Source organism: Eretmochelys imbricata, chromosome 5 (genome assembly GCF_965152235.1).
Source record: "Eretmochelys imbricata isolate rEreImb1 chromosome 5, rEreImb1.hap1, whole genome shotgun sequence".
Lineage (NCBI taxonomy): Eukaryota > Metazoa > Chordata > Testudines > Cheloniidae > Eretmochelys > Eretmochelys imbricata.
In genome coordinates, this window is record NC_135576.1 from 5,118,712 (window position 1) to 5,130,882 (window position 12,171).

The window sequence follows — 12,171 nt, forward strand, 5'->3', positions numbered from 1 at the left end:
CACATGCCTGGACATTAAGTTGAGCATCTAAAATTAGGCATGTTACATTCTGTAGCTGGTGGACTGTGTTTCAGTAGCCTGTGGCATTCATTGAGTAGACATCACAAGTGCAGGGAGTCTGCAGCAGTAAGTGACTGAAGATATGTGTATATCTCTGTATGGTATTTTATTGTACGTTTATGTTTGTATAGAAATAATTTGCTTGCCCTTTATTTGGTATATTTTTTCCAGTTACTACATTTCATGATGTTAGACAGTCCAGTCTATGGCAGCCTGGATTTTAACTTGTGCCTATCCTAGTTGTAGATGATAACATCTATAGATAGCTGGGGAAATGCTATGTTTTTTCTTTGTTACCTTTGTCAGCTATGTATGGATCTAACATTTCATTCGTTTGATTTCTAATAGAGCTTAATTGAAGATGGCATCATATCTGTACGAATGCCTTTGTGAGGCAGAACTTGAAAAATATTATCCTCAGTTTGTTGCCCTGGGCCTTCAGAAGATAGATGAACTAGCCAAGATTGCCATGAAAGATTATGCCAAACTAGGGGTCCATAACATGAATGATCGCAAGCGCCTCTTTCAACTCATTAGAATTATCAAGATTATGCAGGAAGAAGAGGAAGGCGCAGACACGACCAAGCACGATTTTCAACCATGTGACCTCTACGTCCAACCTCAGGTGACCAGGTCAGGTCCTCGTAGACAACTACATTTTGAGTCCCTCTTTGAGAAAAAGGGTGGAACAGTTAAAGACTGTGAACTTGAATTGCAGAGTTTCTCTGATTTTTATGCTAACAAAGAGAAGGAAAGTTTGGTGAAAATGTTAGGACATGTTCTACCAGGAGACTCAGCGGACAATAAAATAACCAGAAGAGACATTCTGACTGTTCCTGGAACATGCACACAAAATGAACTGGACTGTCCTACAATATATTCATCAAATAACGTTGTCCCTCTGTTGGGGGATTCTGAAGCTCCGATCATACAAAGAGTAACTCATATTTCCGGGTATAATTATGGACTACCTCATTCTTGTATCAGGTAATAACCATTAATTTTTATTTCATAGACTCATAGAATATTAGGGTTGGAAGAGACCTCAGGAGGTCATCTAGTCCAATCCCCTGCTCAAAGCAGGACCAACACCAACTAAATCATCCCAGCCAAGGCTTTGTCAAGCCGGGCCTTAAAAACCGCTAAGGATGGAGATTCCACCACCTCCCTAGGGAACCCATTCCAGTGCTTCACCACCCTCCTAGTGAAATAGTGTTTCCTAATATCCAACCTAGACTGCAACTTGAGACCATTGCTTCTTGTTCTGTCATCTGCCACCACTGAGAACAGCCTAGCTCCATCCTCTTTGGAACCCCGCTTCAGGTAGTTGAAGGCTGCTATCAAATCCTCCCTTACTCTCCTCTTCTGCAGACTAAATAAGCCCAGTTCCCTCAGCCTCTCCTCGTAGGTCATGTGCCCTAGCCCCCTAATCATTTTCATTGCCCTCCGCTTGACTCTCTCCAATTTGTCCACATCCCTTCTGTAGTGGGGGGACCAAAACTGGACGCAGTACTCCAGACGTGGTCTCACCAGTGCCCAATAGAGAGGAATAATCACTTCCCTCGATCTGTTGGCAATGCTCCTACTAATACAGCCCAATATGCCATTGGCCTTTCTGGCAACAAGGGCACACTGCTGATTCATATCCAGCTTCTCGTCCGCTATAATCCCCAGGTCCTTTTCTGCAGAACTACTGCTTAGCCAGTCGGTCTATATCAGTCACTATGTTTGGAGTTAACTGGCACAGTTAATCACTCCTTTAGAAGCTTAAAAAGGAAGATCCTTCTTCATAGACTCTAAATGAACTTTATGTATAACTAGAATCAAACAATGCATAACTTCTGCAAGGGTGATGGAAAATCCTGTGTGGGAGGGAAACATTAACTAGCACTTGGGACTTTCCAACACTAGTAAAAAAAAAAATTCAGTTGAATTCACCAGCTGCTATTTACTAGAATTGGCTAAGAATAAGCTTTAGTATCTTGCAGTGCTTATGCTTTTGTTTTGCTTTTGTTCTGGTCAGTTTCTCATATTTTTCAGTGTAGCCATCTTGCATAATTAAAACTGTTTTTTCACAAAATATTGCACTCCAAGCTGAAAGCAAACTGTGTCACAAGTTTTCCCCAGTAAAAGTGACATATTACAATGGATATAGTTTTTTATTAAGGGAACTCCCGAGGTATCACTTTAAAAAAGAATCTGGATAAATTTAATGTTTATGAAAATTAAGAACTAATAGTATTGGCTTAGACTGGGCAGAGTACAGGCAAATACTGTATAAACGTCACCGGCATGGAGACCAGCTGATGAACTTCCTTGCTGAGCTGCAGCACTTCCAAGTTAATCCAGTCATGGAACTCCCGTACTGAGGTACTGACCACCTCCATGCTGTTCCAATATAGGGCATTTCTTAAGTCTTGGGTATTTTATGATATGCATAGATAAGACTAGAGGAAACCAACAAAGTCATTTTCATTTGTGAACTAAATCAAAATTTGAACCAGAGAGTCTCTAGAGGTGAAAATTTAGTGCATATAATGCCTCTGTGTTTCCCAAAGAGCATTGCACTTTACTGGAAATACATCTGAAAACCTGTTAGCATTTTATCTTATTTTGCTTGGAATATTTCCATGCACACAAATCCAAATCAGAACCAAAATCACTACATTCTACAGAATGTTTCTGAAAATACTTTTATAGGCTTGGCAAATTCTACAATGACATGATGTTTGTAAACTGCCCAAGACTGAGTTGCTGTCAAAAGCTAGTTTTACAGCTGTACTGCTGGAAAATGATGTGAAACATACTTTGGCATGGAGAATTTTTAATCCACATCATATTTAAATCTATTTTTCCTACTTATAAATGGGTTTATGATAAAATTAAGTAATATTTATTATTATTGCCTTTCGTATTACTGTAATATTTAGAAGCCCTAGTCAAGGATCAGGACCACAATGTATTAGGTGTTCTACAAACACAGGACAAAAAGACAGTCCCCACCCCAAAGAGCTTATAGTCTAAGACAAGAGACAACAGATGGATATAGATAGAGGAGTCCAAGGAAACAATGAGACAGTATAGGTCAGCATGGTAGGCAGTGTTCTCAGCACACCAGCAGCTTAAATTGTTAGAGAGTTTTAAGGAGGGAGTGAAGGTGGATAATGAGGTGGGACTTTGTGGATATTTATGGGGAACTCCTCCTAAAGGTGAGGGACATCACTGGAGAAAGCATAAAGGTACTTGTTTGAAAATCTAATAATGGGTAATGGAGGCTGGCATCTTGGGCCAGTCAGAAGTGGGAGTTTACATTTCAATAGTGAATGAGAGAATAGGTTGGATGGGGCTAGGTACCGAAGGGCCTTGGAAGTGAAGGCAAATATAACTACATTCTCAGCTGTCAAGAACACTGTAGAATGATGTCATAAAACTAAGCATACAGAAACATAAATAGCTCTTGTTAACATGTTTTAAAATGTTTTTCACTTGTCATAGCAAATGATTTGATGTTAATGTTAGCAGACAGAGTCACTTGTAAATTTCTTCTGCCCTTATTGCCTCTGCCAGGCTCCAATTGCCTCTCTTCTTTTGAAAATAATATAAAATATATCTCTATGCCACCTGAGAACAGAATCATTATTTGTTTAGATTTCCTATAAATCTGTCTTAAATGCCGAGTGCAGTACATGGAATTAAAACAGATACTTTGATCCAGTACAAAGTATATGTAATAAAATGTGTCTCTCAACAAGACAGAACTTCTAAAAATCCCTTCTCTAACATCAATAAGGTCTCCATTAAGGCTTCAAGCATTCCTTTTCATCAGTCCCTCACTAATTCTCCCTGCTTCCTCAATGCCCAGGAAAAGCCTGGAAGAAGAGGTAACTCCTTCATTGTGTCCTGAAAGTCACCAAATCCAGGCTCTGATAAATTGAGCTGGGAAGTAAATTCCAGAACTAATGACCCTTCACTGAGAACGTCTGGCCCCTAGCATTATCCTGCTTATGCAGGGGGTTCCTGGTATACGTCTCCCCCTTATCTGTCATTTCGCATATCCATCACTCATCAATAGGGGAACGTGTTCCGATTCACTCTGGTCCCGATCCACATATCCATCACTTCACCTTTTGCATAGCTGTTCTTTCGATGTTTCCCCTGGCGTTCAGGAGGTGCTGGGAGGGAGTGGGGAGGAGCAGGGACAGGGCACGCTCGGAGAAAGGGGCGGAACTGGGCAGGAAGAGGCTGGGTGGGAAGAGGTGGGGCAGGCCATTATTTCTTATGGGGAAAAATTCCCCAGTATCCGTCGTTTCAGCATCCATTGCCCTTTTCAGGAACACAACCCTGACATATACCAGGGGACCCCCTGTATCAGGAGGGGACTTTTATCTCAAGCATGTCAGATGATCTCAACCTTAATGTTCTCTCAAGGGTGAAAAGGTTTCCATTCAAATATAGGGACTGTAATCCTTATTCATGTGAGAAGTTCTATTGCGGAAAATTGATGGGAATACATGTTTGACTAAGAGCTATAGGATCAGGCCCTATATTGGAATGGAAACCTCTTTTCCCCTTGAGAGAACAGCTGTTAACATTTATTTCTGAGCACTGTACTTTTAGATGAATCAAAACTGGCAATACAGCAGCATTGAAATCATAAGCCTGCAGTCCCAATAAAAGTGGAAGAGCTGGTACAAATACCCTTGTTATATTGTTTTTAATATAATAGAAGTCTAGTGCATGTTTGCCTTAAAGTAGTGCATTAAAAGATTTTGAAAGAGCTTTTGGACATCAGGACAGAAATTTTAATTTCAAGTAAGGCAACGGTTTGATTAAAATGATAGTTACTGACTAATTCAGATGCAGAGCCAGGTGGAAAATCATTTTTCATTTGGCTGAAGAGTGCTTGAAAAATGGAAAATTGGAAATGACATGTTTTATTTTAATGACAGCATCTTCCATACATTGTATTTCAAGGTGATTTATAAAGTGGGTTAATCAGCTAGAGAAGAAATGACTTAATGTCTCTGAGGGAGGCAGGAAGAGAGTTGAAGTAGACTTGGCAGGCAACAGAAGTGAACCTGTACCCCCTCTCCTTCTTAGTTCTTCTTAGGCTGAGTTTTTCAGGTTATAGACAATGTCTCATGGTTGCTTTATACAGCACCTTGCACATTGTGGGTGCTACTGTCCTACTACAACTAATTATTATGTGATAGGAATTTAAGGGTCAAAGAGGTATAAATTCTGACAACACCATAGGGTTGATAATGGGCAGATTTACAGCCAAGGGAAATGTGGGAGGAAAAGATCACTGAGAATCAAGTTTGACTGAGATTTCTGGCCTTGGAACATAGGTTATATCTTAATTATGGAGTGTGACAGATATTAGAGATGTGGGAGAATGGGCTTCTTACCAACTAATCAGATTTCAGTCTCTGAAGCACTGAGTAATAGGAAGTTATGGTGTAGTCAGAAGCTGACGGAGTAGAGACACAGACAGATGGAAAAGAGAAGGATTAATGGGTATGTTGAAAGATATATAATGCTGGATGCCAACCACACAAAAGTTGTGTCCACAGTTGAAACTGGCAGTGAGACAAGAAAGAGTACTAAAGGAAGAATCTTGTGGTATTCCACAGTGAAGGGGATAGTTGGAAGGTATAAGCCTCTACCCAAAATGAAAAGGAATGATTAGAAGAACAGGATTCAGGCCAGGAGAAGAGACTGCAAGAGCCACAGGTTTCTTAATGAAAGTGTTCAAGAAGGACAAAGAGACACCGATATTAATGAAAGCTGTGTGGAGAAAGCTGTTAAGAGAGCTGGGTCCATTATGAGAGGCAAATAATATGTCATCTCCTGGGGCAGGGCAATCTTCTTATGAAAAAGTCCAAAGAAATTCCTGGTCAGAAAAGTCTCCAGAAAATTGGATCTTACGTTATTTTGGATCATCAGTTTGTGGACACCCGAAGTTATGCGGGGTCAGCAATAGGCTCAGAATTACAAGGAAAATAGATATTAAAAAAATCAGTGCTGTCACTTTAACAAAAGTACCCAAAAGAATTGCATCCCTGCTTTTAAGAGACACAATAGACGCTTTCACATTTATAATATCTAATTCTTGGAGATCTTTCAAAATGAGAGAAACCAAGCTAGCTTCGCTAAACAGTAACAGTTAACAAGTGAGTTTATGGCCAAGTCCATGGATATTTTGAATTGTCTAGCATCCTCTTTTTTTAAACACAAATTTGTGATCCTGTGTTCTAGATCTAGTACCTCTGAGAAGGAGATGCCGTGGACAGAGACTGACAAAATCCGAGTGTGTGTCAGAAAACGCCCGCTGGGCCTGAGAGAGGAGCGGCGGGGGGAAGTTAATATCATCACAGTGGAAGATAAAGAAACTCTTCTTCTCCATGAGAAGAAGGAGGCAGTTGATCTTACCCAGTATATTCTGCAGGTAATATGAGCTCCTTTTGCTCTTAAAACCCCTTTCCATTTATAATGAGTAGGAGTAGTGTGCTAGCTGCCTGAGTGGTGGAGCGACAGTGTAATGCATTAACAATCAAGTGAGAGATGAAAACAGGCTTGGGATTTCAATAATGGAAATAAAAAAAAGACCTTTCTTTCTTTTTCACATTAAACACAGAAGTTTGGGTTCTTCTCTCACTTACCCCATGTAAATCCATTGGAACTACTCCTGATTTACACCAGCGTGTGAGAGGAGAAGCGAGCCCAGAATTTTAATTCCCAATGAACACCTTTTTTTCTCTTAAAAACTAGCATTTGCTCCCTGTCTACCTTGCTTGTCAAAAAATTAACATCCTTTTTCTGAGGCCTGGATGCCAAAAGAAGACCCTCTACCAAAAGCGGGGTTAGAATGCAGTTGCCTGCTGAGTTCCTTATAGCCACTTTCCACAGGATTTCAGTGCAGTATCTCTATTTTAATGAGTCACACACGTCCTCTGATTCTTTCCTAGTTTTCCCTCACTCCAGAGCCAAATGCTTTTCAAAGAGCAGTTCTCATTTGGTCTTTGTTTCTAAATCCTGGGTACCTTCTGCTGACATAGTTCAAATTCTCATTCTGACTGACAGCACCAGGAACAGAACTGATTTCTAGAGAGCAGCAAGCTATACTGACCCTAGTGTGTGTTATTTTTATAATCCGAGGACTGGCAACTGTTCAGGGTAGTAAAATTAAATTTGCTAACTCTCTCAGGCACCATTCATATAACGCCTTTCACAGTCAGATACATGCTGTAATTCCACTCCCTCAGTCTCCATGTAGCTAACTATCTTAGGTGCTATATAAATGCCTATCACCTTGGCATCTAAATGCTAAAATAAATCTCCCCAACTAAATTATATTCTGGCAATACTGTCAAAACAAATCTTGCTATAAATCACTAGTCGTGCAAGCAGAAATACGCCGTAGCCTTACTGAAACTGATTTAGATTTGCATGTATGTTAGTATGGATCATCTATGCATAATTCATGTAGTCATCAGTTCTGCAACTCTTCTATTTGAGATTACCCAGCACTGTTTTGTTTGTTCTGTACTGAAGTATAATGTTACAGATGCTGTCCCACTGGGGCCCTCACTGAAGTGAGAGCAACCCCAATAAGCAAAATTTAAAATCTATAAGGGGCTGATCCAAAGTCCACTGAAATCAAAAATATCTTTTCATGGACTTCAGTGGGCTTTGGATCAGGTCCTAAGTGCAGGAGTTCTACTTCTCAGATAGTAAAATCCAGCTTTGCATGCGAATGGTTTGATCCTCTCCAGCACACATTTTAAGTGTGTGGAATAGCTAATGTAGATCACAATGGATCTATGACCTGTACTATATAACCATACTGTGTTGCTGTGGATTGGTTCATTTCATAAATAGATTAATTTTGTTTTTAAGTTACACTCATGCTTTTGTTTCTTGGCTGCTGTACATTATTCTTGAAGATGATGGGGTGGGGGGGCAGGGAACAGAATCTTCTCTTAATTTTCTACTTCCATATTCTATTTTTTGGTGGGTTGTGGCTTGATGCTGCTAAAAAGTGAGTTTTACTTGGTCACTTAGGACCAGCTCCAAAGCCTCCTGAAGTCAATGAAAAAACTTCTGTTGACTTTAGTTAGCGGTGGATCAGGTCCATAGCATGTGCTACACATTATGGGGTAAAGGAGAACTGAGAGAAATTTCCTTTAGTGTAAAAATCATATTTATTTTTCAGCATGTTTTTTATTTTGATGAAGTCTTTGGGGAGGCATGTACCAATCAGGATGTGTATATGAAGACTGCTCACCCCCTCATTCAGCACATTTTTAACGGGTAGGGAGTCATTGCTTACATTTATTCCTTTTATCCTTTTAGTTTTCATTTTTCATGTATGACTTTGGTGTGTAACTTAAGTTTTCTCTAAAAAAACATTAATTTCACCTTTTCCACTTACCCTGTTTAAGGTTGTGTGTGTGTGTGTGTGTGTGTGTGTGTGTACATAAAATATAGAAAAATGTGTATACAATTTTGACAAACAAAGGGCCTGACCTTGCAGTCCTTATTCAGGCAAAACTCCCCTTGTATTCAGTGGGAGATTTGTCTGCAGAAGGAGTGCACACTCAGACGCCCAGGATTACTAGGGAGGCAGTTTGGTCTAGTTAGAATGAGAGATTTGGTGTCAGGATTCCAGGATCCTAATTCTCTGCTCTGACAGACTTTCTTGTGATTTAGAGTAAGTCTCACAGAACTCAGTTGCTCAGTTTACCCATCTGTGAAAGAGAAATAAAACACCTTCATGGGACTGTTGTGAGAATGTTTGTAAAGCACTTTGAAATGTACTTATATAGTTCATAGTAGTATAAAAGAATTATGAACTTTATCAATAAAGCTGTGGTTTATCTTTATTTTATTTACTTATTTCTATTTAGAGAGAGACTTATAATATACCTTCTGGTTAATGGAAAAATCAGGGTGGTTTTGCATGTATAATTGTATTTGAGTACAGAGAACAGCAAGCTTGAATAGGTCATAATTTCATTTTGACCTCTTGATGGAAAGGAATTACATGTCTATACTGGAAAATTAACAAGATGAAGCTTTCTGTTATCAAGAAGCTCCAAGTGTCATCAGCTGGGCCAGAAATTCTATCACCAGTGTTCTCATTGTTGGATTTACATGAATCAGGCCCTTGCGAAGAGGGGAGGGAGATCTAGGAGGGGAGGACAACTTGCTGTGTAGTCACTGAGAATTAGTTTGCATTTTATGGACTTTGTTCATGTAAGGTTAAAGTGATACACCCATAGACAAAGATACAGCAACTGAGAGTAAACTGAGGTAAGCAAACTTCAACATGCAAAGTGTAGTGCTAGGGTTGTTAAGCTTTTTTCATTGCGTGGACCATATGTTAATATGGAAGTGGCTTCATGGACACCCTACTCCTTGCTTTCATAATCATGCAGACCTGCTCTCCTTCAGTTCACAATCAGTCCTTTCCCCCACTCATGATCACATAACATCCCTGTGGTAGCTACAATTGTTTACATGGAAGAGTAATACCACAAAAGTTTTTAATGTATTTTTAGCTTCTTTTAATGTCATTTTAGCACCTGGAAACAAGGACAAGAGCCAGCGCTGTGTCTCTACCCCCTCTCCACAGAACACAATTTGAGAATCTCTGATATAACAGATTGTATTTTTCAGGCTCTCAGATGGGTATGCATGATAAAATCCCATCACTGAGGGTCAGCAGTGTGTGTAGATATTAATATTGCAGAATCTCTTTTAATAGACCTCAATGGATCAGATGTAGTACTAAAAATAAAAATTATCTTTACAGAGGCAACGCCACTTGCTTTGCATATGGACAGACTGGTGCTGGCAAGACTTACACTATGATAGGGAGTCACCAGAACCCAGGACTCTATGCACTGGCTGCTAAAGACATTTTTAGACAACTAGAGGCATCCCAGTCAAGGAGAGAGCTCCATGTATGGATCAGTTTTTATGAGATCTACTGTGGACAGCTTTATGACCTGCTAAATGGAAGGAGAAGGTATTTAAATAAAAGAGACACATTGCTGTGAAAAAAGGATGACAAATCAGTTTATTTCATTATGGAGTTGGATTGAACAGAATTAAGTTTTCTAATTAGTGAAATTGATTTAAATGGAGCTATTTATGGAGTAAGGTATTGCTCAATGTGAGTAAACATAGTAGAATCTGGCCCTAAATTTTGTAGCATATATAGACACTCCCCCTTTGTGTTATTTCTACAGGAATAAAATCAATCCAAGCAAAGACACAAATCTGAGAGATGAACTCTGTATTAGATACACTCTGCCAGGCTTCACCCCTTGTGATGAACAGTGATAAGACAGTATCATGTGTCAGAGTCACATTAGCTTTTCACCTTTCTTTAGCGAGGTAACCTGAGATTGAACTGGAATTTTACACACTCTAGGAACAGTTGAGTAGCACAAAGCAGCTGAAAATAAGCAGAATGAATTACGGATAGGAGTCCCATAGGAAGAAAAAAATGCAAACTGCTCCTCAGTCTTCTCTCAACCCTGGCAGTGCGGTGGGGCCCCCGACTCCCTCAAGATGGCTGTTTACTAATCTCTTTTCTGAAGAGGGTGTGACTTGGAGTGCGGACATTAATAATTCTGTAGCAAAAGTATCTAGATCAGTACAGTGGCACTAAACCCAAGGTTTCAGAGTAGCAGCCGTGTTAGTCTGTATTCGCAAAAAGAAAAGGAGGACTTGTGGCACCTTAGAGACTAACCAATTTGAGCATAAGCTTTCGTGAGCTACAGCTCACTTCATCAGATAAGCTAAACCCAAGGAAGATCAAAAGAACTCAAGATGTTCCTCAGATAAAAAAAACTTACCTGACCGAAAATATCTAAACACAACAAAACAAGATAACATTCAGGCTAAATCCTGCTGAATAATAAAAGCCTGGCAGGATGGTTTTAGCTTTCAGCTGGAACCACTGGGGCTCTTGAGGGGAGTGCACTTTGAGAGTGCTGCAGTGCAGTGCAAAGAGGCTTCCTTGTGCTTTGAAGAGTCTGTGCCTTATCATGAGGCAAGCATGTTTCTCTGTGTTGGCTCTCCTGCAGCCCTTTTTAGAGGCCTTCTTGATGTTGAGCTATAGCCCGTAGGGCTGTTTCCTTGGACGTAAGCCAACCAGTTGGTATTACCAACTATACCGTAACATTCACTTCTCTGTAATTTGTAGCAGGGAGTCACTCATGTACTCTGATTCTGCAGCTGTCGGATCTGCTGCAGAATCCACCTACTGCCACAGAACTATGTTCCAGAACCTAAGCTGTCATTAAAACGAATTTGAGCCTTCATGATTGTGAAGATATACTCAATTCATGTTTTCAAGGTTAAGTGATACAGTGTGATCTTCCTGAGCCTGGAGGCAGCCTGAAACAAAAGCTCTCAGAGAGGTGTGAACTCTGAAATCTAAAGATGACAATTTAAATGCCATCATTAACTATTTCAGTGCTGATCATTTTAGCAGGAACATCCAGCTAATACACACTTCCAGTGTCCCTTTAACAGTGACATTTGAAAAGTACATATTATACATGACAGGTGGTATATCAATGACAACCTGATTCATTGCCTTGCTAGTCACTCCTTGCAGTACTTCTCTGTAGCAGTGGCTCTCAAACTGTGGGGCGTGCCCCCTGGAGGAACATTCGGGGAGGCACGTGGCAGGGCTGGGGCCAGCCCCCATGTGGGGCAGGGAGGGAGTGCCACACTTCCAGACCTGCTGCGCCCCCAGTCCAGCACTGTCTCCAGGCCCAGCTCTGCCCTCGCTCCCTGTCCACCTCCAGCCCAGCTCCAGCAGCAGGTCCATTCCACCCCCTGCTCTGGTCCCAGCCCAGCTCTGCTCTCATTCCCTCTATGACCCCAGACCAGCTCTGACACCAGCCCCAGCTCCTCTCCCATTCCCAGTTCCGCTCCACACCTCTGCCTTCAGCTCAAGCTCCACTGCTGAGAAAGCCTTGTCTATGTGGTCATGGGGGGGTATGGGGGCACGGACAGATTCCATTACTGGTAAGGGGGTAGCGTGACTGAAAAAGTTTGAGCACCACTATTCTATAGCACTGACGT

General features: G+C 40.8%; 1 protein-coding gene across 1 annotated transcript in view; it reads left to right on the forward strand.

Annotated features, from left to right (window-relative positions):
- The first annotated feature begins 421 nt into the window (after positions 1-421).
- KIF24 (kinesin family member 24) overlaps positions 422-12,171 on the forward strand; it is a 32,489-nt gene continuing 20,739 nt past the window's right edge. Inside the window, exons 1-4 of the mRNA XM_077816606.1 lie at positions 422-1,047; positions 6,322-6,511; positions 8,279-8,376; positions 9,881-10,096. Of these exons, the coding sequence (XP_077672732.1) occupies positions 422-1,047; positions 6,322-6,511; positions 8,279-8,376; positions 9,881-10,096 (1,130 nt within the window). The remainder of the gene's footprint in view (positions 1,048-6,321; positions 6,512-8,278; positions 8,377-9,880; positions 10,097-12,171) is intronic.